The 27,751-nt window shown below is 41.7% G+C and overlaps 1 protein-coding gene across 1 annotated transcript; it reads left to right on the plus strand.

Annotated features, from left to right (window-relative positions):
• Nucleotides 1–27,751, plus strand: PRSS23 (serine protease 23). The gene is made up of 2 exons (XM_075198694.1): nucleotides 1–347; nucleotides 24,394–27,751. Exon 2 carries the CDS (start codon nucleotides 24,404–24,406, stop codon nucleotides 25,535–25,537), a length of 1,134 nt encoding a protein of 377 aa, XP_075054795.1. The 5' UTR covers nucleotides 1–347; nucleotides 24,394–24,403; the 3' UTR covers nucleotides 25,538–27,751.

Here is a 27,751-nt window from a genome sequence, read left to right on the forward strand (position 1 = left end):
CCACTGGAACTGTTTGTTCTGGGCCAGGAGCTTGTGGGTGGGAGGGGTCACGTGATGCTGGAGCTGCTGCTGCTGTGATAGAGGTTTCCCTGCAAAGCAGTAAAAAGTTTTCAGAGATCAGCAGAGAGAGGGTTAGACACAGACACCTTGCACTACAGGCTCCAGCCAGCAGCCACAGCCTGGGAACCACACAGCTCTATGGTGACTGACAGGCTGCACTCTCAGATGGAGACTGGGGGACAGGAGCTGTGACCTGTGAAATCTCCCTGGCAGAAGAGAAGTTTTGGAGAAATGATCCCAAGTTTCCTGCAGAGTTCCTTGCACTAAGCTTCCTTGCAACACATCTGGTGAGTGGTTTGATATTCTACAGTGACAAACTTTTCTGTCACATAATCCAGCAGCTTTATCTATCTAGTTAACTTCCCCCCTCCAGGTAATAAACTACCCTGCACTGCATTCATTATTTACTGCATAGACTTTAAACCACATGTTATATAACACATTATATACACGGTAATGTAACCCGGATGGGAGCTATATGGTGACTTGTTATGGGTACAGTGCCCAAAAATGTGCAATAAGAAATTTTGTATCACATACAGAGCCAGTAGTATAGGTGAAGCACCTATATAAATGATTGTTAGCATTTTGTATGCAAAAAGCATTTTAGAAAAGAATATTTTTTTGCAACATATAGGCAAGGTCTGTATAGGAATGGATGTTGAGAAAAGTGAGCAACATATATGAACTTTTATTTCTAGTATAAAGGTCAGGAGCTTATATGGAGGTGACTCAGAAGAATATAGGCGTGTTAAAGGATTTGTTGTGCACAGCATATAATATAACGTAAGTATATAGACTAGCTTATATAAGATAAACTTGGATCTGTATGTTGAATAATATACGAAGCAATATGCAAACTCTAGAAAATTTGTGTATATGAGGAGTATCTTGGAAACGTGTAGGAGAGAAGATTATGGAATAGGTGTTAAGAGAATATATAGGAGGAGATCTGTGTGAATGAGGGGATATTGGGAGGGTACTTTAAAGGAACCTATTTAAAGGAATATTGGGAGTCTATAGAAAAAGAGTCTATATGAAATAATGTGGGAAAATACAAAGTGTTATTAGTAATTGTGATGCATAGCGGACTAATGTTTATGGATGATTCTTATAGGTTGGTAATGAAAAATATTAACAAATGACAAGCGGTTTATACAGAATAGAATTTCTCCAATTTATATGAAATGATACGGAATTGCAGATTCACGTTTACAGTAAATGGATAAGTAGACGGCTTCGTGTGAAGGAATGTTGGCAGAGTTCTGGAAGGGTATAGATAAGTGGGTGAAAATACTATATTACGGAATGCTGGGAAGGCAGGAAAATTTTGACATTTTTATAAGGCGGAATGTTGGCACCAGATTGTTGAGCTTACAACATCTATATGAAGAAATGCCAGAATTAAATCGGTGGGCGGTGTATGTGACGATACTGGCATTAGATGGATGGGCAGTGTATGTGTAGATGCTGGCAGTATATAGGTGGGCGGTGTATGTGGAGATGCTGGCAGTATATGGGTGGGCGGTGTATGTGGATATTGACAGCATATGGGTGGGCGGTGTATGTGACAATACTGGCAGTAGATAGGTGGGCGGTGTATGTGTAGTTGCTGGCAGTATATGGGTGAGCAGTGTATGTGTAGATGCTGGCAGTATATAGGTGGGCAGTGTATGTGTAGTTGCTGGCAGTATATGGGTGGGCGGTGTATGTGGATATTGGCAGTATATGGGTGGGCGGTGTATGTGGAGATGCTGGCAGTATACAGGTGGGCAGTGTATGTGCAGATGCTGGCAGTATATAGGTGGGCAGTGTATGTGGAGATGCTGGCAGTATATAGGTGGGCGGTGTATGTGGAGATGCTGGCAGTATATAGGTGGTCGGTGTATGTGGAGATGATGGCAGTATATAGGTGGGCAGTGTATGTGGAGATGCTGGCAGTATATAGGTGGGCGGTGTATGTGGAGATGCTGGCAGTATATAGGTGGGCGGTGTATGTGGAGATGATGGCAGTATATAGGTGGGCAGTGTATGTGCAGATGCTGGCAGTATATAGGTGGGCAGTGTATGTGGAGATGCTGGCAGTATATAGGTGGGCGGTGTATGTGGAGATGCTGGCAGTATATAGGTGGTCGGTGTATGTGGAGATGATGGCAGTATATAGGTGGGCAGTGTATGTGTAGTTGCTGGCAGTATATGGGTGGGCAGTGTATGTGGAGATGCTGGCAGTATATAGGTGGGCAGTGTATGTGGGGATACTAGCAGTATATAGGTGGACGGTGTATGTGGATATTGGCAGTAGATAGGTGGGCGGTGTATGTGTAGATGCTGGCAGTATATAGGTGGGCAGTGTATGTGGATATTGGCAGTATATAGGTGGGCGGTGTATGTGGAGATGCTGGCAGTATATAGGTGGGCGGTGTATGTGGAGATGCTGGCAGTATATAGGTGGGCAGTGTATGTGGAGATGCTGGCAGTATATAGGTGGGCAGTGTATGTGTAGTTGCTGGCAGTATATGGGTGGGCAATGTATATGGATATTGGCAGTATATGGGTGGGCGGTGTATGTGGAGATGCTGGCAGTATACAGGTGGGCAGTGTATGTGGAGATGCTGGCAGTATATAGGTGGGCAGTGTATGTGGATATTGGCAGTATATGGGTGGGCAGTGTATGTGGATATTGGCAGTATATAGGTGGGCAGCGTATGTGGAGATGCTGGCAGTATATAGGTGGGCAGCGTATGTGTAGATGCTGGCAGTATATAGGTGGGCAGTGTATGTGTAGATGCTGGCAGTATATAGGTGGGCAGCGTATGTGGAGATGCTGGCAGTATATAGGTGGGCAGTGTATGTGTAGATGCTGGCAGTATATAGGTGGGCAGCGTATGTGGAGATGCTGAAAGTATATAGGTGGACGGTGTATGTGGATATTGGCAGTATATGGGTGGGAGGTGTATGGGAAGATGCTGGCAGTATATAGATGGGCAGTGTATATGGATATTGGCAGTATATGGGTGAGCAGTGTATGTGTAGATGCTGGCAGTATATAGGTGGGCAGTGTATGTGGAGATGCTGGCAGTATATAGGTGGGCAGTGTATGTGGAGTTGCTGGCAGTATATAGGTGGGCAGTGTATGTGGATATTGGCAGTATATAGGTGGGCAGTGTATGTGTAGATGCTGGCAGTATATAGGTGGGCAGTGTATGTGGAGATGCTGAAAGTATATAGGTGGACGGTGTATGTGGATATTGGCAGTATATGGGTGGGCAGTGTATGTGTAGATGCTGGCAGTATATAGGTGGGCAGCGTATGTGGAGATGCTGAAAGTATATAGGTGGACGGTGTATGTGGATATTGGCAGTATATGGGTGGGAGGTGTATGGGAAGATGCTGGCAGTATATAGATGGGCAGTGTATATGGATATTGGCAGTATATGGGTGAGCAGTGTATGTGTAGATGCTGGCAGTATATAGGTGGGCAGTGTATGTGGAGATGCTGGCAGTATATAGGTGGGCAGTGTATGTGGAGTTGCTGGCAGTATATAGGTGGGCAGTGTATGTGGATATTGGCAGTATATAGGTGGGCAGTGTATGTGTAGATGCTGGCAGTATATAGGTGGGCAGTGTATGTGTAGATGCTGGCAGTATATAGGTGGGCAGTGTATGTGTAGATGCTGGCAGTATATGGGTGGGCAGTGTATGTGGATATTGGCAGTAGATAGGTGGGCAGTGTATGTGGATATTGGCAGTATATAGGTGGGCAGTGTATGTGGAGATGCTGGCAGTATATAGGTGGGCAGTGTATGTGGAGATGCTGGCAGTATATGGGTGGGCAGTGTATGTGGATATTGGCAGTAGATAGGTGGGCAGTGTATGTGGATATTGGTAGTATATAAATGGGTAGTGTATGTGTAGATGCTGGCAGTATATAGGTGGGCGGTGTATGTGGAAATGCTGGCAGTATATAGGTGGGCGGTGTATGTGGAGATGCTGACAGTATATAGGTGGGCAGTGTATGTGGAGATGCTGGCAGTATATAGGTGGGCAGTGTATGTGTAGATGCTGGCAGTATATAGGTGGGCAGCGTATGTGTAGATGTGGGCAGTGTATGTGTAGATGCTGGCAGTATATGGGTGGGCAGTGTATGTGTAGATGTTGGCAATATATAGGTGGGCAGTGTATGTGTAGATGCTCGTAGTAGATAGGTGGGCAGTGTATGTGGAGATGCTGGCAGTATATAGGTGGACAGTGTATGTGTAGATGTTGGCAGTATATGGGTGGGCAGTGTATGTGGAGATGCTGGCAGTATATGGGTGGGCAGTGTATGTGTAGATGCGGGCAGTATACAGGTGGGCGGTGTATGTGGATATTGGCAATAGATAGGTGGGCTCCATGTAGTCTAAATTCACGTTTGTGTTGTTTCCACTCTTTAAGTATCGACTTGGGTGTGGAACATGAATATAAAACCTTTGGTATAGTTTATATTCTATAATTATGCAGACACTCATAGCAATGACAGCAAATCAACTGTCCACTCTGTATAAATCCCTATAGTAAGCTAAAGAGATAAGTAAATATGATTTGATGGCATGCACGAGCGGGCGTTAAGAACAACCAATGCCCGAGAGCATAAATGGTAGATTATTACAATTTATGGTCAAAAAGAAGATGTGGCTTATAGCAACCAATCAAATTCTAACTGTTGTTTTCATAATACAGTTCAGATAATAAAAGTTGTTTGGTTGCTAAGGGTTACAGCTTCTTTTCTTTTCGGTTACTTGTTCATACCTACTAACAATTTTAAAAATAAAAAATTGGCTCCAAAAAGCCCCACCTATGACCAACCCAAACCATACACCCCGTCTATCCAAATCTGGCACTGTCCATGCTATCACTATCGCATTCTGATTCTGGTAAGCTCACCCCTTTCCGTGCCTGAGAATAGGGACAAAATCAGGACTGCCGGAATGTATGGATATATATGTTTGTTGCAACTGTCCCTCAGTGTTTGCAATATTATTTAAACTATCGCTTTTTTAGAATACACTTTTCTACTTCTATTTGGAAAAGAGCACCTTGCTTCATTTAGTAAAATGTTAATATTACGGCCAGCTTGGTGGCTTCGTGGTTAGCACTTCTGCCTTACAGCACTGGGGTCATGAGTTCAATTCCAGACCATGGCCTTATCTGTGTGGAGTTTGTATGTTCTCCCCTTGTTTGCGTGGGTTTCCTCCCACACTGTAAAAACATATTAGTAGGTTAATTAGCTGCTATTAAATTGACCCTAGTCTCTGTGTGTGTGTATGTTAGGGGATTTAGATTGTAAGCTCCAATGGGGCAGGGACTGGTATGAGTGAGTTCTCTGTACAGCGCTGCAGAATTAGTGGCGCTATATAAATTGATGATGATGAACATACTTTCCCCCCTCTTTTGTTTCCACTCTGAGAGATCCTGGAGGATAGGTGAAGTGCAGCTGAGGAACTGCTCAGGATTGGATCGTCCTCAATGTGATTCATGTCATTTTTGCCATGCTCTACGCGGAAAAATGACTTGTACGTCATTGAATTGAGCGGTTGGACAAAAATAACGCACCCCATCCCCTTTCGTCCCCACACTTCACCTCCCCTCTGGGATCTCCTGGAGGCCAAGAGTGAAAGGTTGATAAGTATGATGTAGAACCATGCCACCCAGTGGCCAAATTATCAAACAAATGTCTATATACTTGATTTTCTTTAAAGGAGAACTCTGTGTTCCAATATTTCTATGGTACAAGCGACCTTATGTTGGCCGGGTCTGGGAGATCCTGGATGGCAAAAGGGGTGTATGGGTGGAGGGAGCGGGGCTTCGCGATTTGCGTCATTTTGGCCTCTCCCTGATGACGTAATGCCTGTTTTAAGTCTTTTTATAGTGTAAAAAGACCCCAAACAAGCATTAGAATCACTGGCCCCCTCCGCCCGTACATTCTGGCTCTAATTTTATTGAAGTGGCCAGATGCGGAAGGATCGCCAGCTCTCCCGGGAGTCCGTGAGACTGACCCGAATTTCGGGAGTCTTCCGGAATGTCCGGGAGACTCCCGAAATTGGCAAGTATGGGTACAAGCCAGGGCTGTAATTAGGGCTGTGCAAGAATGGCTTCTGCCCAGGGTACAACGCTGAAGGGGGGCGCAGTTCATGAATATTTTAGGTTCATTTGGTTAAAATTGAAGGCTAGGGGGCGGCAGTTCTCTTTCTCGCCCCAGGTGATAAAATTTTACGTTACGGCTCTGGTACAAGCACAGAGGTTCTATATGCAGAACCCCTGCATGAGATTCCTCCGCACTGCACCTAATATTCTGTTATCAGTGCAGCTGATTGGACAGCTGTTTCTACATGACCTGCGTCCACAATGTTGCAGTGACGAAAACTGACTCACCTGGGTCCACCCTTCCAGCCTAGGGCTTGCTGATCCCGTTTGTGCATCAGTCCCCAGATTCACTTAACCACTGCAACACTGGAGCACATTCAAGAAAGCTGGCTAAGGATCCGAGAAGACTTAAAAAGCAGGCTGATATGAAAATACCCTGCCAGTTAGAACAAAAATATACATATCTATATAGGGCAGCACGGTGGCTCAGTGGTTAGCACTTCTGCCTTACAGTGCTGTGGTCATGAGTTCAAGTCCTGAGTATGGCCTTATCTGTGAGGAGTTTGTATGTTCTTCCCGTGTTTGCGTGGGTTTCCTCCAGGTGCTCCGGTTTCCTCCCACACTCTAAAATTGTACTAGTAGGTTAATTGGCTGCTAGCAAAAATTGACCCTAGTCTCTCTCTCTCTCTCCCTACCTGTGTGTTAGGGGATTTAGACTGTAAACTCCAATGGAGCAGGGACTGATGTGAATGAGTTCTCTCTACAGCGCTGCGGAATCAGTGGCGCTATATAAATAAATGGTGATGATGATATAACTGAAATATGTAGCAGCTGATACACAGCGAATGGCTCATCATCGATAAATGACGAAAGAGCTGCGTCAGCATCAAAAATGTTTAGTATGTTTCTCCTCCTTGGTTTTGCAGTGAATCAATCACTACATTTTAACTTTTTTTTTTCCAATAAAAATAATAATATATAAACATAAAGTATATTTTTTTATTAGAGAATTGGATGACAGACAGTTTCTATGGTCTTCTCTTAACCTCAGCATTAATAATACATTCCTGAACATCCTTACACTGGAATCAGTTTACATAAGCGTCAGATGCTGTGTTTGTGGTGGGGAGTATATAGTGGGGCGAGGGAAGTGTTTATAGTGATCCCCAAGAATCCTGGACCCACTTAGTTCAACTAGCTGGGAAAATATTTTTTTGCTGGGACTTTCTATTAGGAAGCTGTAATATTAGGTAAAGAATTACTGAGCCCATCAAAATTTAGCTTTGGTCAGTCATGGCCTCCAACACACCTGATCTACCTGCGGAAAAAACATCATTATTATACAGCTTTCTTATATCTTAAAATATTCTTTTGTAATAGTCTGAAAAAATGACTATAGTAAAAATAAAAGTTTCTCTGATGGAATGTGCACCATTCCTTCTAATTTTTACAAAGGAAAAATTGGGACAGCTTTAGCCCCACCACCAATCCACCTAGGGCACGCCACACCCATCCAAGCCCCTCCTCCCATGGGCTTAATTATTCTGACCTCCAGGGTGTTGCTGTATTGAGATTTTATTTAAGATTCTAGAATATATCTTTGCAAATGCCCACACCCCTAGTCATGTGCCTGATCCATAACTAGAAAGCAAGGTCCAAGTCCTTCTATTAAACGGAAGTACTCATTCATAATAATGCCCTTTAAACCAAGCTGTTTGTACAGCCTTACCATGTAAACCCACTTGCTAAAAGGTATTTTTCCTGACCCTCCCAGCTAATCCTAGTTCAAGGACTTTGTCTGCAGGTGTAACCTTAAAGCTATCGGTTCCACCTTGTCGGATTTCAAAGCAGAGCCCTCCCTGACTTCAAATATTAACTGAAAGGTTGTCAGAAGCACTAATCGCTTTCCATTCTGGCCCTGCGGCTGTCTGGCTTACCTGTAAACTATTTAGTAGCCCCGTCTGTCACGCAGTCTGACTCGCAGAGAGCTACCCCTGTCCCTTCTTGCAGGAGTTGCACCCAAGTGCTTTGTGCATGTGTGTGTGTTCAGTGTTATTCACACAGACTAATGCACTCATACTTTATTTGGACTTTCGATTGTCCGGCCATTGTGAAGTCCATTCGGGGTACGCTTCAGCGGTCGCCTTATGAAGAAAGGGAAAAGGCTTCGGCTATTCTGCCTTTGTGTTTCAGGAACTGTTTTGTTCCATTCTCTTGTTTGTGGAGTTTTCTCCTGCCAATCAATCTCTCTTCCACCTTTTGTACCTCTGGTTTTGTTGCGGTCTATATCGTTACTGCTTTTACTTCTCGTCAAAAGCCTTATAACTCGGATGGGTTACTTTAAAAGCATAGCCTTTGTTATACAAAGTGCTAACATTTTTATATACAGTGGCTTAACAGTGAGGTCTTTTTAATGGTTGCCCACAAAATGGTTTATGTACTAAGGAGTGTATTATGTTTCATCCATAAAAATAAGGGCTGTTAATGTGCTGGGAAAGATAACATACATATGCAGGCGTGTATCATACACATGCATGCGTGTATCATACACATGCAGGCTTGTATGCTATCTTTTCCCAGCACATTTACAGCCCCTATTTTTATGGATGAAACACAGGACCTAGCATTAGGGATCGGATGCCCAGTTACAATTCTATCAGAGACAATTGTGTCTTAGTCGGGAATTTTCGTAAATGTGGTCGTAGACTGCGGCAAACGGCATTCGTGCACAATGATCTTCCTACCTCATTTTACAATCCCCAGTGATGTCGGAAACGATTCAACCGTTTGGCCCAAATTGAACGACCTTCCTGTCGCTTGACTCTCAGGTCGTGTTACCGGATTTATTCCAAATTGGTCACCCATGTGTGTGGCCAGATTGGACATTAATCCTCTCTCTCACTAGAGTGTTAATATGCTAGAGCATAAAGAGCCCTATCACCGTTTAAAGGGTTCTTCGGCCGTTGATAAGTATGCCCTGTAATGTCTGTGTAGTTGTACCCCCATATAAATATTGCTTTAGTAAACAGCTGGAGTTGTTTACACCCAAAATACAAGTCGTATAATGAAACACAGGAACTCAGTTATAAAGCACACAGGATGTTACACCGCAAATTTCATTGGTTTTGATGTGCACGAAGGGAGCCGGAAAAATCTGGAAATGCCCCTGTGCAAGAAATGTAAACATTACCACAAAGTTCGACCTTCTACCCCTTTAGAACTACTACTACTACTACTACTACTTTGCACTGTGTCTTGGCTATTTTGTGCTTTGTAAATAAGTCATACTTGCCAACTTTTTCTTGTTGACTTCAAGGAGATCCCAGGGGAGGTGGGCGTGTGAGGACGGGGCTTGATGAATTACATCCTGTAGGCCCCTCCCCTAAATGATTATCACAATTTTGGCCAATTACAGCAGGGGGTGGGGCTAAGATGGCACCATATTTGCGTCATTAAGCCCCACCCCCACCCCAACTTATATATTGCGGGGTGAGAATTGGGAGGTTGTCCTGCTCTCCCGGGAGCCCGGGAGGTCTCCCAGAAATGCGGGAATTACCGGAACATCCCGGGAGAGTAGGCAACTATGCGTTAAAGAAAAGCAGCTAATGAATCTCTAGAGACTGAAGTGTCTTTTACATTTCTGTCTCCATTACTGAAGTCATGTTGTCTTACCTGTCAGTCTATGATTAAATCTTGGTCTCCATGAAAATGGCCACCTCCATAGGCATCAGTACATGGACATAGGACACAATTTCTGAACTGTGTCATCATGCCACAGATGGCGAAGCCAATCACGTCTTGTACTGGCTCAGCATCTCAAACATTCAGGGAGAGTTGGTAAGTATGAAATAAGGGCCAGCGTGATGCTGCTTTATTATACCTTCGAGGGTAACAAGAGAAGCCATATTATTATTCTACCCATTACCAATAATAGGAATAAACTCCGGGTGCCCTGTGCCCCAAGTCATGCCAAGCTGGGGGTGACTCCTAATCAAGCAGGTTAAGAATGGGCACTTTTGAGCATGTGGCTGCAGGTCTGTCCCTTATAAACTTTTACCCCTTAAGCATAAATTTCCACTCTTCCCCCAAAAAAGTAAGTAAAATTTATTGTGGCTGCTCTTATATCCTGATGTGTTGTCCTAAGATTTCAAACAGTTTATGAGCCAATAAGGGCGTTGTCTAATGGTTCTACAATCACTTCCATACCCAGCACCCAGCCCCTCGCTGCTTTTCATATCATTATTGACAACAGATACAGGCTAAACTTTAACACGCAATGATATATTTTAAAACTAACCAAGAGGCAACTTCTAAATATACTTTATGCTGACATGTGTTTATATGCTTGCCAACAATATACGATCATAAGATCACAGGCTGAGTCTGTGAATCTAAATCCTACAAAATGTAAGCAAATAAAAAACGTTAATAAGTTGGTAATGAATTCATCTTTGTAACAACTGTGAAAACTGTAGACAATGAGAAGAATCCTCTAACCAGCATTCTGAAAAGGAAATATTGTATTTGTATTAAACTTGTTTAAAGTCCACACAGTTAAAGATAAAATAACATCTGTCTGTCAGAACAGCTTTAGGTTCCTGCTTACTGGTTGCTGACTTATGCACAAGACAATAAGTCATTGACTTGAGTATATGAGCAGCATTGTGTTCAGTATACAGCTGACATACCTAGACTATCATTATGTGTTCTTGGCGCAGTATATACAGCACTGTACTGCTCCATTTTTTAGGGCGTGGGTGTTAGAACGCTGGTTGCACACTAACATACAACTCCTCACTTGTCTCAAAATATCTCCCAACTCGACACCTCCGTTCTGCACAAGATCTGTGTCTCTCTTCCACTGTCGTCACATCCTCCCATTCCCGATTACAGGACTTTTTTTGGGCTGCACCCACTTTGTGGCATTCCCTCCCTCGCACAGTAAGACTTTCCTCTAGTCTTCAAACCTTCCAGTGTTCTCTGAAATCCCACCTCTTCAGGCAAGCTTATAATATTCCTCTACCACCCTGTTAATCTCCCTAGGTTACCCTGTAACCACCCTCTACAGAGTTCACACATAATAACAACCCTCTGATTAACATTGCTGTGTGACTGATCATACATCCCACTAAGCACTTTTAACTTTTCTTTCTATCTAGACCAATAAGTAATATGTTGGTTTTACCCTCATGTATCAAACTCCCATTGTCCCACAGATTGTAAGCTTGCGAGCAGGGTCCTCTTCCCTCTTTTGTCTGTCTGTATTACCCAGTATTGTTTAATTACTGTTTGTTCCCAATTGTAAAGCGCTACGGAATTTGCTGGCGCTATATAAATAAATGATGATGACGATGAAGGCTGTTTACATTTTGGGTTAAAGTGAAATGTACACAGCATGTGATAATGCAAGTCAGCACATTTCTGCTCTGCCATAAGGCATTAAATTCCTCTGTCGGTTAATGAACAACATAGATATGTATGTTACCATAGAACTCCTTTAACCTCTAACTTGTAAACTACTTGGTGAGATTCCTTCTTCCGCCCTGAATGCGACCTTGGGAGGTAATTCATGGGGAAAATACCAGATCAGCGAAGGAATCAGGGACACTATATTTCATGCAGCTTGGACGTCTGCAATGCTAACTGACAGCATTTACTTTCAACATAGCCCTGCTGCGTGTGCTTTCAAAGTGTGTCCTTGATTAATCAGATCATCTGGTAAAGCTTAAAAATGTTCATAATGCACCGAAATATCTACTTTGTGAATAGAATTCATATCCTTCTTATTGTCATTAGTTAGATACACCCTCCAGTAGAGTGTATCAAACAGGTATTTTTCAAGCTAATCTTTGCGTCTTCTCCACCGTCGTGTCATCCCCGTGACTTCAGCCAATGTGAAATATATTCTATATAATAAATAGTACATTATTCCCATTTTTTGCAGTAAAGCCAAACAGGCGTTCCTCAGTGCAAGTACAGCATTGGACCTGTAGAGAGCCTTGATACCTATAGGTTTTACGGAGTGACATTTGCAGAGGGGACAGAGGGGAGGAATTGGGCCGAGAGAATGGGCTACTAACAGAGTATGCCGAAGACACTCACCGCTTCATAAACGGGATTTCACACAAAAAATAGGCTAAAACACCACAATTCCTAGTCTTCTCTAGTATATTGTTAGGGCTAGATTTACTAAGCTGTGGGTTTGAAAAAGTGGGGTTGTTGCCTATAGTAACCAATCAGATTCTAGCTTTCATTTATTTAGTCCCTTCTACAAAATGACAGCTAGAATCTGATTGGTTGTTATAGGCAACATCCCCACTTTTTCAAACCCGCAGCCTAGTAAATCTAGCCCTTAGACTGCATTCTCATGAATATAATATCATCCCACACCATAGCCACCACCACTGTATGTAGCCAAAAGATTTACTTTAAGAGAACTCTGCTCAGGCAATTTCTTTCTTACAGTAGCATGCATCAGAAGGGGCTACGTCAGCATGGAAATAAGTCACTATTCCCTTTTCAAGAGATGGAAAGAAAGAAACACCTACACTGGAATTTGCTGGTCCTTAGAAAACAGTTGACTTCCTTTCATTAATCTGTGTGGTGCTAAAATGCACTTTCTCCTTCACATCAAAAGACCTTCTTCCGACTATAGAAATGGCAACTTCCTGAATTACACTCTCAATACAAAATAAACCCGATCGAGGCTGAAATTTCACCACTTCGGTGTCTTTGTATAATCCCGTTGAAATGCTTTGCAGCTACACTGAAGGACATAGAAAATAATAAGTGCACCATGTTTAAGAGTAGGAGACCAAGGGGTATATTTACTAAGCTGTGGGTTTGAAAGAGTGTGGAGATGTTGCCTATAGCAACCAATCAGATGCTAGTTATTATTTATTTAGTGCATTCTACAAAATGACAGCTAGAATCTGATTGGTTGCTATAGGGAACATCTCCACCTTTTTAAACCCACAGTTTAGTAAATATACCCCCAAGAAACGCTATAGTAACAGATCTCTCAAGTTTTGAAGTTTTGGGAATGAGGATAAAGTGTGCGCGCTGCTGCCGCAGGAAGCGCACTGAATCACGGGGCGTGGCCATGTGTATAGTGCATCTGGCTTCTGGCCTGCCCCAGCCATTCACTGTGGGCAGACCAGAGCCCTTAAATTGGGAGTGTGTCACCTAAATCGGGACAGTTGGTAGGTGTGTAGTGAGATCATACTTGCCAACTCTCCCGGAAAGTCCGGGAGACTCCCGAAATTTGGGTCAGTCTCCCGCGAGAGCTGGCATTTCTCCCGTATCCCGGAATTACCTTGTTGACATGACGCGATTCACAGAGAATCGCGTCATTTTGGCCCCGCCCCCTGTGACAAAACATAATTTACCGCCAATTAGTCATGCCCCTCTCCTGGACGTCACCTACTGAAAGTAGGCAAGTATGAGTAAGATTTTGGGCACAAGTTAAAAGTTGATTTCTTTTCATTAACCCATTGGCTATTTTTATTATTCCAAATGCTGAAAATGATGTCTATACTTTTCCATCTGTTTCTGACTTGCTCTTTTGCCTTTAACCCCCTGCAAATAATTTTACACTCAACACAATCATTTCCACACCAGGATGTGTACTGTTTTGTAGTCTTTATGACAACTCTCTTCCAGAGTCCTGTGTTCTGTATGACAGTCCTCACTTTTTCTACATAGAAGGGTGTGCCCAATCAGGTTGGGGGCGGTTGCAGTTGCAAATTGGTTGCATAAATGGAAGGACCCAGACATATAACCGGTGTGGCTGGATCGGCTCAAATCTAAAGAAAAAAAAAAATTCCAGTATGTTGGAATGCTTCAATGTAACAGTCCATGTTGGCTTATTTTATTCTGTGTGTAGTAGAGATGCTCACTGACCCCCGTGAACTGGTTTTGATCATACTTGTCAACTTTTCCTCTTTGGCTTCATGGAGATCCCTGGGGTGGTGGGCGTGCGGGGGCGGGGCTTGACGAATCACATCATTTTGGCACTGCCCCCTAAACGATTGTCACAAGTTTGCCCACTAATCAATTGCGGGGGCGAGAACCGGGAGGCTGCCCTGCTCTCCTGGGAGGTCTCCCAGAAATGCTTGAGTCTCCCGGACATTCCAGGAGAGTAGGCAACTATGCGTTAAAGAAAAGCAGCTAATGAATCTCTAGAGACTGAAGTGTCTTTTACATTTCTGTCTCCATTACTGAAGTCATGTTGTCTTACCTGTCAGTCTATGATTAAATCTTGGTCTCCATGAAAATGGCCACCTCCATAGGCATCAATACATGGACATAGGACACAATTTCTGAACTGTGTCATCATGCCACAGATGGCGAAGCCAACCACGTCTTGTACTGGCTCAGCATCAGGGAGAATGCCAGAGTCTTCAGGGAGTGAGGGAGATCACCCCTATTTCAGGGAGTCTCCCTGACATTCAGGGAGAGTTGGCAACTATGGTTTTGGTTTTGGATCTGGATTAGCTTCGTGTTTTGGTTTTGGTTTTGGCAAAACCGCCCTCCTGTGTTTTGGTTTTGGAATTTTTTAGTAAAAATCCTAACATATGCTAAAATCACATAATTTTGAACTTTTTTTGTTCCTACATTATTATTAACCTCAATAACACTAATTTCAAGTCATTTCCAGTCAATGTTGACCACCTCACAGATCACAATATTATTTTCATACACTTTCGGACAAATACTGCAGCGACCTGGCTGGATGGTAAGCGACAGAGCAATGACACAAACACACGGCAGTTCCTAACACATCTAGGACACATTGGCACACAGCAGTGGCAGAAAAGAAAAAGGTGGGTCTGCCCTCCCTCCCACCCCTCGCTATGTTGGATCTTAAAAAGGAATCCAAAACTCGCGAGAACCGAGATCCGATGACGTCACAATGACATTTTGCATCGTTTTTAATTCCAAGGGCGCACAAGAACTCGGCTCGGTACTCGGATACCCTAAGTTCGGGTGTGTTCGGTTCCCGAGGAACCAAGCCTGACCATCTCTAGTGTGTAGTATTTTACTCTGAGTTGTTTGCTTGTATTTCTATCATTTAAATCTATTTCATTTATACTGTGCAGTTTTTGGCTATTACCTGTAGGTAGGTTTACACAGTATGTCTGCATGATCCTCCGGCTAATGGTCTAGCATTGGGCTCTATTGTTACAAGGTAATGAACATGAACTGGGGCGAGGCCAAGTGACTCACTAAGAAGTAGGAATGCATTACCTCAGCACACACAGACTGTGCCACATTCTTACCCCCAGTATGTAATTCCACCTCTTAGGTAACAACTCAAACTGTCTATCCAAAAAACCTTTGTTCCCTATTAAAGTATCGCTCAGGATGTTGGTTACTTATTCCGGTCTCTGGAAAGGCTGCCAGGAAAATGATATTACTGCTTTGTTCTGCAAAGCGGTCAGAGGGTTTATATTATACTTACGTTTATTTCTATTGTTTGTTGACAGGAAAGTTATCCGATGTAATAGGTATTGATACATGGTTACAAACTGTCCCTAATTTTCAGGGACATTGATGTAAGTGTTAAGGGTCAGGATAGTTACATATAGGAAAGGCCACTAACGCTATGTGCGGAGACAACTGTTTAGTAGCACTGCTCGTCTTCAGTTTCTTTAGAGTAATTGTAAATATGAGTTTTGACTGAATGTACAAACAGCGTTCTTTTGTTTTATAGGCAACTCTCAATTTATGCTCTCAATACGGATATCTTCCTTGTCCAGCTTCTTAGTTTAATTTCAATAACACACTAAATCTACAAGATATGTGATTATTATGTACACTATATATGGACAAAAGTATTTGGCCACACCTGTTAATTATCCTGAAAGGAACAAACACACAGAGAGATCCCCCAGCACACTGCTATAGCCGACAACGGATCTGCCATTTCTACTGTATTCCTTTCAGGATAACCCCACCCTTTCAAGCACCTGCTATAGCCTATAAATTGATTGAGCAACTTCCACTTCTTTATTTGTCTGAGAGGCATGTTGGTGTCAGTAGCTGAGGGGGAGTGCTGACATTGGATTGCTATTTGGAGGCTTCTGGGGTACCTCTTTGGCAAGTTAGCTCTCAATTTAAAAACACATATGTATGGCCCAAATATATGGGACTCTCATTGTTTAGAGTTAGTTCCACTCTATTAGCAAAAGCGCCGTGGAGTGGCGGGTGGCTTTAACATACATTTGCAAATGTGTGCAACTAAGACATGTATTTTTATCTACAGTAGATCTGTTGCTGGCTATAGCAGTGTGCTGGGGGATCTCTCTGTGTGTTTGTTCCTTTCAGGATAACCCCACCCTTTCAAGCACCTGCTATAGCCTATAAATTGATTGAGCAACTTCCACTTCTTTATTTGTATTATGATCATGTCCAATGGTCAGGTCATATTGGGGGTGTTGTGTCCTATGTCTGTATAGAGTGTAATATAATTGTATTATGATCATGTCCAGTGGTCAGGTTATGTTGGGGGTGTAGTGTCCTATATCTGTATACAGTGTAATAGAATTGTATTATGATCATGTCCAGTGGTCAGGTCATGTTGGGGGTGTAGTGTCCTATATCTGAATACAGTGTAATAGAATTGTATTATGATCATGTCCAGTGGTCAGGTCATGTTGGGGGTGTAGTGTCCTATGTCTGTATACAGTGTAATAGAATTGTATTATGATCATGTCCAGTGGTCAGGTCATGTTGGAGGTGTAGTGTCCTATGTCTGTATAGAGTGTAATAGAATTGTATTATGATCATGTCCAGTGGTCAGGTCATGTTGGGGGTGTAGTGTCCTATGTCTGTATAGAGTGTAATAGAATTGTATTATGATCATGTCCAGTGGTCAGGTCATGTTGGAGGTGTAGTGTCCTATGTCTGTATAGAGTGTAATAGAATTGTATTATGATCATATCCAGTGGTCAGGTCATGTTGGGGGTGTAGTGTCCTATATCTGAATACAGTGTAATAGAATTGTATTATGATCATGTCCAGTGGTCAGGTCATGTTGGGGGTGTAGTGTCCTATGTCTGTATAGAGTGTAATAGAATTGTATTATGATCATGTCCAGTGGTCAGGTCATGTTGGAGGTGTAGTGTCCTATGTCTGTATAGAGTGTAATAGAATTGTATTATGATCATGTCCAGTGGTCAGGTCATGTTGGAGGTGTAGTGTCCTATGTCTGTATACAGTGTAATAGAATTGTATTATGATCATGTCCAGTGGTCAGGTCATGTTGGAGGTGTAGTGTCCTATGTCTGTAAAGTGTGTAATTGAATAGTCTGAATATCTGTGCATGCGTGACTTATTACTATTAAAATACACTTTATTCTTCCCTTGAGGTTGATAGCATACATAACTATATGAAATTACCTTGACGCACATAAGTATTTTTAATCAATAACCATACAGTAAATAACACCTGCTAACTTCTTCCACTCAACCTATTTGTCTACCAGTGTCGAGTATTAAAGCAAATATAAGAGTTTTTACTGTACTTCTTTACAGTTAACTCGAAAGCTGCAATCCCACATTACATTTCTTTGTTATTGTTAAACATTTTTTCGGGATGTCGTCCTATAAATCAGGGCTCCCTTTACAAATCGCTCTGTAGGGGAGAGAAATGGCTGCCTGTAAGATAGCGTACCTCACCTGGGAACATTTGGTTTATGCACTCAAGCTCGTTCCTGAGTAGAGTGGTTCTGACTGAGAGATCAAGTTGCTATCAGTCAGGAAGCTCCTAAGTGGTCATGTGATGGCAGACGAAGGCGAGGATTGGCTTAGATTGTGCTAAGAATGTGCATGTTGTGCTCACTAAATCATATGTCATGTGACTGGTTGCCATGGTAATTGCGCAACACGTAGCAAACTGTACATCATTAATAGCAGCTTCAAGTAAAAAATTAAGGAACACAGAACAACATTTTGTGTCTTCCAACAAATAACCTGAATGAATTCTGTTAATAGCACAAACATCATTTTTTTGATAGGATTGCAGATTCAATTAGGTGCAATTCATCTGGCAAGACAAATAACATGATTTTTTTCTGGAATTATAGAACAATCTAAGTATAAGGAATAGTACATTGTATTTACTAGTGTGTCTGTGGTTCTTAGTCCCGATTCTGATGCAGAATGATTGTGAGGACCATCTGTTGTGCCAGTGGACCAGGGAAGTCTTTGTATATAACGTTTTACTCTGCAGGACTTACAAAGCGATTGTGTACAACAGAGAAGGAGAAATGATTAGATACGGTCATCTGAAATTCCTGCCGACCGGCACATTCCTGACCGCAAGTTATTGGGCTTATTGGTTTTTGTTGAAGGAGAGATCATTAAGATACAAATAATTGCATTTACCAAGCGTGCAGTTTATACACCAACACTCTATAGAACGTACACAGTAGGAATGTTACAGTGTCTGCCAGCACATAGCCTGTATGTAATTTGCAGCAGTTTGCTTCACAGTAATCTTCAGTCAGCTGCAATAATTTATTAGGCAACTTTGTTTAAATACAGAAGACATTAAGTAACTAATGTCTGGATTCCTTGATTGAAAGTTACATACAGATAAAGGGGGGGGGGGGTATTCAATTGTTATTATTTTTTTTTCCCCCCGCCAGGTAAAAAAATAAATAAATCTCCGGCGGGTTTTTGACGGCAATAGCGACCGTTTTGACTTAGCGCAGCGGGAAAACTCGCGCGATTCAATTGAAAAAGAGGTAACGCTGCCCTCGTGTGTTCAAAGTTGCGAGATTTTAGGGGAGTGAAGAGCTTTAACGCGGTCATGTATAACACCCAAAAAAGGTTTTGCATACATTTCCATACATTAGATTACATTACACATTGATAATTTATACATTACAGTACTTTCTTTACCATATTTTGTAATTGAACTATTTTTTACTATACAATCATCTATACCATGCCAAAACACATTACTATATTCATATTTTTACCAAAAACATACATAAATATAATAATTAGTGATTTTATTTTATTTTTTGTTTTTAGTTTTTTTTTATTTCATTATTTTTTCACAAGAAAATCAACTTACACAAGTTAGGCATTAGTGATAAACATAAGTTTAACTTTTTTTTCAACATTTTTACATGATTTCAAAAACTTTTCAGAGGTTTTTTATTTTTAACACACCCCAAGGAGGTGCGAGATAATACAGCATATTTTCCTGTTTTACCCGCCGCGTTAAAAATTGAATAGCTTTTAACGCGGCTGCCTCTTGCACACCCTATACTTTCAATAGACCTTGTACTGGAGCGCGAGAGCACCGTTTGATGAAAGAAAACGTAGTGTTAAAAATGGAATTGAATCGCGGGTAAGGTTAACCCGCTCGAAAATGATAAAAAAACAGCGTTAAAATGACTTAACACTTTAAAAAAAAAAAAAACCTCGCTGACAATTGAATACCCCAAAAAGGGTCTGGTTCCTACATATGTGTTCTATATTGGCTGCTGAATATAAAATGTGGCATATCATGAAGCATGTATTTTTTGACATAAAAATCTACAGTATTTCTAGACTTACTCTCATAGATGCATCTTTCATTCTAGTGCATATTTTTGTCAGTCCATCACTATTTTAATGACTTGGCAATTTGATTGCTCAGCATAGTGGCCCAGTGGTTTATTAGTCTTTTATTATTTCAATAAAGCATTTTTTTTCTTTTATTTCTCTACATTTTAAAAATGTATTGTTTACTTTGTTTTATTTTTCATTGAAAGTGGATCTGGAAGCCAAAGTCCAGGTTCCCAGTTACACTGCGCATGTGTGAACTGGCGGAGTCACGTCACGCATGCGCAAGGCACTGTCCACTGGTTGGTAAAGTGATCAGAGTCCTACCGCTGCCAGTCATCACCAGGGAACTGACTATTACTGGTGAAAAGCCAATGGTAAATTGCAGAGATAATAAGTTATCTCTCGCTGTGATAAGCAGTGATAAAAAAACTTTTCCTATCACTGCTTTTTAATAAATAGCCCCCTTAGGGGGGAATTCAATTGCCGGCGATGTACACGGCGTGATGTTCCAGCGCCACATTTTTACAGTAGAAATCTCTGGTAATTTTTCCTCACATCCGAAAAATGAGCGGAGATTTCTGTCAAATCTCCGCCGTGAAGTGTCTGACAGACATATTTCGTTGCCACATCCGTTTTTGCCGGAGTCAGGGCTTTTCCCTGCTTAATTAATACAGCCCTTGGTGTTACTACTAGAGTGACCTGGAACATGACCTCATTAAGCAGAGCCAATACTTTTTTGACCACTGATTTACCCTTGGAAAGGACATCCTCTAACCTATATTGTTTTCTTTTTGGAAATACTTTAGGGGAATTTCCATTCATTTTTCAAATGAAGGCGGTCGGCTCCCCCCAGGAACCTATCGTCAGTGATTCATACAGCGATGAGAGGGCTACAGGATAAGTCTTTTCCAGTTATATCACTTTAGGGTCACGTCAATAATAAAATCCCCCTGTGAGGGGAATGATTGTCCGTTTTAATGTATTTTCCAACAACAAAATCCTTGGCAACAACTATTCTGTAATCCGATCGCTGACAGAAAAGACTGTGGTTTATGGTTTATATATCCGGTAGATAATCTGTCGTTTAAGTCAAATTTCAGATGTAAAGTTTGTTTAGTGAAGTTCTTAATTCTTTTTTAGTTGTTTTTATAGGACAAATTTGCTGTCTCTGCGAAAGAAAACTTCATATTGCAGCAATTTACCAGTATATATATATATATATATATATATATATATTAGAATATAGTAATAAGCTGTTAGCTGCCTTATCCATGTGTCCTGATCTCTTCCTCCATATGTATGGAGCGTCTCACGGGATAAGTGTTTCTATGTGAAGTGGCCTTATTAGACATTAGCAGCAATTACATTGTTTCCCTAATATCAGTGCCAGGTTGTCATTACAGGGAATAATGTACATTCTGGTGCTAATGACACAGATATTATAAGTGGGTGATGTATTATATGGCCTGAATCCCACAGGAAGTGTCTAATGTCCTCATTAGCTGCCATAGGATATGTGTTACATACTTACAATCAGCGGTCGAAGTGTAATTTACAAGTGGCGGCATGGAATATGTAATAGAAATGTTAGTGAATTGAATTTGATAGTTTTACAAGCAAAGCAGTAGAAGAAGTGACAGTCGGGCATACCACCATATACCAGCCCACTTTAACCACTGATTATAATATTATAACAGAGGTTGCCCTGCTCTCCCGGGAGCCAGGGAGGTCTCCCAGAAATATGGGAGTCTCCTGGACATTCCGGGAGAGTAGGCAGCTATGTGTTAAAGAAAAGCAGCTAATGAATCTCTAGAGACTGAAGTGTCTTTTACATTTCTGTCTCCATTACTGAAGTCATGTTGTCTTACCCGTCAGTCTTTGATTAAATCTTGGTCTCCATGAAAATGGCCACCTCCATAGGCATCAATACATGGACATAGGACACAATATCTGAACTGTGTCATCATGCCACAGATGGCGAAGCCAACCACATCTTGTACTGGCTCAGCATCAGGGAGAATGCCAGACTCTTCAGGGAGTGAGGGAGATCACCCCTATTTCAGGGAGTCTCCCTGACATTCAGGGAGAGTTGGCGAGTATGCTTTTAGCACAATCACTGCGTAATTTGATTTGGTCTGGTTTGTATAGGTGTGGTCTGGATGAAAAAAAAGGCGTGGCTTTGCTCTGAATGTTAATTTCAAGTGCTCGGAGTATGTTAATAGATATAAGTTGTTATATTATTACTAGCACACAACACCTTATTTATATCAATATAATTTATAGGATTTTTTATATACATTAAAGCCATGCATTTTATGACTCCCCAACTCTTTTATGCTTTATAATAACTGTTGAAAAACATTAACCAGAGTCAGGGGCTTACATAATAACTCACAGCAATGTGTGCAAACGTGCTCTAACCAATCAGACTTCTGCTTTCACTTTCTAAACTGCTCTAGATAAATGACAGCCGGAATCTGATTGGTAGTTATAGATTACAGTACATTAGTCACTTTGCACCATATTATGATAACATGTGTGATTATAATTATTATTATTATTATCATTATCTAGTGCAGTATCCTATAACCAATGAACAACTAGCTTTGATTGACCTTGTAAGTTAAAAATGAAAAGCAGATGTCTGAATAGATGACAGAGGTTTTTGTATTTTGGTAGTGGCTAGCCTACTCGGGTTGTCTTTATTAGAAATCATTATGCTGTTGCTTTATGACAGTCATTAAAACTGAGACTGGGTCACTGTTACTGCACGGAATCCCGTACATGTCTTTTCAGGACAGTTTTGTCATCCATAAAAAAATGACTCAACATTCTTGAGGTGTGCAGGATTCTGTGCGACCACAGGATTCCCCCATGCAGGAATAACGTCATGCAAATACATGGGGGGTGGGTCAGTGCTGTTTTTAAGCATTTCCTAGTATACTTTAGTCGTGATGGTTAATACTTACACCATGGGATAATGCCCTCTGCTGGCTGAATTTATAACTGCGTTTTTCATCAAAGAGATTTATATAGTCCTTGTGAGGCGTTTCTGGGGTTGCAAACTTACTCATCATACTAAGTAAAACAGTTACGGTGCCTCTTGCCAGATGTATTTTTACAATGGTTTGAATCAGCCTGGCTCATTACATGTTACATATAGATATACTCAGATTACCATAAGCAAATAAATAATATTGTGCTCGGACCCTCATTATAAAAATGGCTTAAGTGGAGGTTCTCACTAAGACCCTCAACGTTTGCTGTATTTAATAGGCTCCACATATAACCGTTCCATGCCGGCTGCTTATTGGGGGAGAGACTACTTTAGTAGTAAACATTCCTTTTGAGAAACTGGACACTGTCTACATTGACAAGGTATCAAATGTTGTATCCAATTATGAGGACTCCTGATGCTTGGATTGAAATGTCTTAATCGTACAACCGAACTGGCTGAGTTGTGCTATGAATACATTACTGGTAACATTTAATTCAGAATTGCTTAGATAATGTTTGTCTCCCTCTGATACAAAAATTTTCTTCTTCAACAAGAGTTACGGTTCTTGGAAGGTCGGGTCGCTCGTTTCAGGACATCATGATTCCGATGAACTTTTGTGTCTCAAAGATACATAAAATGTAGGGGATTTAGGGGCTCTGTTGATTGGCTGTTGATGTAAGCAGGGTCAGGAATTACAGCTCCATCAGCCCCCATGTTAGCCCTGGTCAGAGGCTTGGAATGAATGGATAAAAACATCTAGTAGTCGCATTTTCTGTTATTTACCAAAGGTGCAGCGTGTGTGCACAGATGTCCAGGACATGTTGATTTAGCAGCTGTCTCAAACTTTACTTCTTCTGTCAGTCAGTTTGTGTGAACCGCCAGACCTGTAAAAACTCATGTGACGCCAAGTTAGTGGCCCATAGTTGTACAACAACCCTTCACACATTTACATGGACATGAGATTATGTGGAGGAATGCAGACCTAGCGACTCATGATGAAACAGAGACCATGTCCTTTATGGCTCCCTGTGGGAATGTTCATGTCCGTAACTATTTATTCTCCTAGATGGGCTGACTACTGGTGTATCCCAGTGAGAGCCAGTAAATAGCTCCGCATCCACAAGACAAATGTATACAGTGAATTTCTCTCTAACTCATAGGCAAACCGAGGGGGGGGGGGGGTTTCTGGTGCTTGGAAACCCCCCTCCAAGCTTGGGGCACTGTATACTTGAGATGGCTGGACCCTGCTCCTGCTTCACACAGCTTTGCTTGAAAAGGGAGAGCTGTGTGCACCTAACAGTAGTGCACGCAGCATTGTCCATGTATATTATAGGGACAGGAAGAGTTGAAGAGCAGCCAAGCACTGTCTAAAATTATAGCCACACCCCCATGCATGCTGGTCACGCCCACTGTCGGCGTGGTGTGGAAACCTCCCCTCTACAAATCCTGCGTTTGGCCCTATAACTATATTACATAAATAACTCATAACTTTCTCTCAACCCATCTCTGTCCTCCACTTTGTGCCTTTTAATAAATGAAGAAATAAGTTTTTCTGGAATAGTTGATAGTTGGTTACGTCTTACTATCATGATAAACGTTGTCTTGTTTTAAATGATCCCTATTAATGAATCTCTCTTTATCTGCAGATTGAAAGCAATGACGATGGCGGAAAAAGTGTTTACAGTTTGCGCCCTCCTGTTTCTGGTATCCTCTGTGGAGCCACAAGACCATCATTCGAAGCCAACTTGGCCGACCTACAAAGTTCCGGTCATTCTTCCTCAGTCTACGACTGGTTTGGACAAAGCCCATTTTGATGCTGTAGCAAGGCTAGATGTGCCAAGCTCCTGCGGGCCAGACTGCCACAAGCATGTCCCAATGCCTACATATGACGAACTGAAGGATAACATGGCATATGAAACCTTGTATGCCAACGGGAGCCGCACATTGACCGAAGTAGGGATTTATGTTTTTGCCAACAAGGCGGGGGCTGAAAAAACTGGTAGCAAGTCCCGGCGTAAGAGGCAGATCTATGGATTTGACAATAGGTTCAGTATATTTGGAAAAAACTTCTTAAACAATTATCCTTTTTCGACATCTGTAAAATTATCCACGGGCTGCACGGGCACGTTGGTGGCAGAGAAACATGTTCTTACTGCAGCCCACTGCATCCATGATGGGAAAAGCTACGTCAAAGGTGCACAGAAGCTGAGAGTGGGGTTCTTGAAACCCAAGTTCAAAGATGGAGGTAAAGGTGTCAACAAAACAAATTCTGAAGATAAAGACAAAATGAAATTCCAGTGGATTCGGGTGAAAAGGACACATGTCCCAAAAGGTTGGATAAAAGGTAACGCCAACGACATTGGCATGGATTATGACTATGCTTTGTTAGAACTCAAAAAAACCCACAAAAGAAAATTCATGATGATTGGTGTCAGTCCAACCGGTCATAAGTTGCCTGGTGGGAAGATCCACTTCTCTGGCTTTGACAACGATAGACCGGGTAACCTCGTCTACCGGTTCTGTGATGTTAAGGATGAAACATATGATCTCTTGTATCAGCAATGCGACGCCCAGCCTGGCGCCAGTGGTTCTGGAGTTTATATCAGGATGTGGAGGAGGGATAAGCAGAAATGGGAGCGGAAGATCATTGGAATATTTTCTGGCCACCAATGGGTGGACAAGAACGGCGACAATCAGGATTTTAACGTAGCAGTGCGCATAACACCCCTTAAATATGCACAGATCTGCTTCTGGATCAAAGGAAACTATATCGATTGTAGGGACGGATAATATTGTCCTATTAACCAAAAAAGCACCGAAACACTTGACAGTCTTATTGTTTCATTAAAAAGCCAAAATATGGATGACAACTTCTAAACCAATGCACCAATTCCCTACACCATTGTCCAAGGAGCATGGAGAATCCGTTGGCTTTGAAAGATAATGAATCCTTTCAGCTTTTCTTTATTTTACAATACTAATTTGTCAATCAATTATACAAGACAGCTATTGATGGGAAGTGCTAATATATTTTGCCTTTTTTGTTTTGTTTATTGGAGCATCTGCATAATTACTGAACACTGTAACACAAAGTCAAACATTGATTTGTGTCTCTTAGAGAATCAGGCAGTGTGCAAGCCGGAGGTAGTTTCTACAGTTACAGATTGCTACATGATATATCATCAGCACTTTCCAGCTCTATAATAGGACTGTAAATCTAAAATTATGGATTTCTTGTTACTGCTGTATATGAGGAACAATCTTTTTTTACTTTTCTTTTTTGTTTTCTGAGGTAGCAAAGTATTTTTCAATCTCAGGATGTACAGAGTATGAGGACGGAAGCTTAGAAGCATTATCAGCGTGTCATACTAGATAGCTCTTTGTTGAATTAATTTAGGGAGCAGTATTTATTCAAACCCCATCCTATATGTTCAGGATCGAGAAGGGATGAATTTATGTTTATGGCGTCATGGAGTTTTGAAACTAGAAGAATTATATTTCAAACAAAAATTAAACTCTACTGATCCCTTCAGCCGGTCCCTTAGTGGGCTACTTTGGGCTGGGTGACTAGGCTATCTGCTTCATTTTTTCCTTTAAAATGTTCTTAATAGGCTGCGGAGCCTCCCAGGGCTAAAATTTGCCAGCCAGCCTCTGTGGTTTTTACACATTAAATAACACCCGTACTAAATACCCAATGTTTCCAACAGCAGTTGATTAGTGGAGACCTTCCCCTAGAATCCCACCGTACATTCTATTTAGCACGGCCTCATCATCCACATATCGCCAACACCTCTGCCAATCACCTTGGTAGGCTCAGTTCGACATTGCCATCCACTCATTGATCCCAACTCAAGATAACTCTGAGATGTTGCATGAATTCTAAACTTTTTTTTGCCTTCACGAAGAGGTTCAGGTGCTAGTTAGTGAAAATGGGGGAAGGGGAACATCAGAATAATGTTTTAGTACCGGTGTCCTTCTTCATGTGCAAAGCAAAATCCTGATTTGGAAATATATTTCTTTTAATTCATTAAAAGGCTTCTTACATATATGTGCTGTCAGTAAGATATTTGCAAGCGATAAAGTAATCATTTTAACAGTCTTGTACATGTCTTATTTAACATGGTGCAAACAGCATAACGACCGATGGTGATGGGATTATTACCGGCACACCGCCCCAGCGCAACAGCGTAGCTGGTATTGTGAGCCATTGTGAAAAGCACACAGGAGGAAGCTGTATGATATGGGGATCAGTGCAGGTCGTAGGTGTAACAACTTAGGCCATAGTTGCCTACTCTCCCGGAATGTCTGGGAGTCCTCCTGGCAATTCTCCCTGATCCTGGACAACTGTGTAAACTAAACAGAGGGGGTGGGGCTTAGTGACGTCATGGACGCGTCCTCATGGCCCCGCCCCCGTTTTTATTGATCCAGAGTACTGATTTCCATTTTGGGGGCGGGGCTAATGACGCAATTCTTCGAGCCCCACACACCCACCTGCCCCCCGGACCTCCCGGGAAACATCCTGCCCATGTTGGCAACTATGACTTAGGCTAAACTGTGCATCTCACTTGTCATGTCATAAACACCAGTGTCTTTAAACTATCTAGAATAAGTTACACCAATGAAAGCAAATGACGCGTTGGTTGATAAAGACGACCGGACAGTTGTGTTGTTTGAACCATGTTACTTAGCAACAATGAGTAATATTTACAGCAAATGCAATCAAAAAACTTTGCCTCATTTGTGAAATGATGGAATGTTCTTATTATTTCCTTAATTAAGTTTTTTTTTCTTTTGAATGTGCACTTTGCAGTCTTTACTGATGAATTTAGCAAAAGACTGGTGCTAAGGTCTCTTTATTAAATAATCTGTATGCATTGTTTTCCCCTCCACTGTCAAATAATACAAATATTTATTTTTGAAATATGAGCATGACCTCAAAATACTAAATATGTTTTAATAAAAATATTTCAGTTATGATGATTAAAAGTTGTGTATGTAAATGTC

Source organism: Mixophyes fleayi, chromosome 2, assembly GCF_038048845.1.
Source record: "Mixophyes fleayi isolate aMixFle1 chromosome 2, aMixFle1.hap1, whole genome shotgun sequence".
NCBI classification, from domain to species: Eukaryota; Metazoa; Chordata; class Amphibia; order Anura; family Limnodynastidae; genus Mixophyes; species Mixophyes fleayi.

Bases quoted from the DNA above. Each gene is read 5' to 3' on its own strand.
- PRSS23 (XM_075198694.1), top strand. From the start codon at position 24,404: ATGACGATGGCGGAAAAAGTGTTTACAGTTTGCGCCCTCCTGTTTCTG.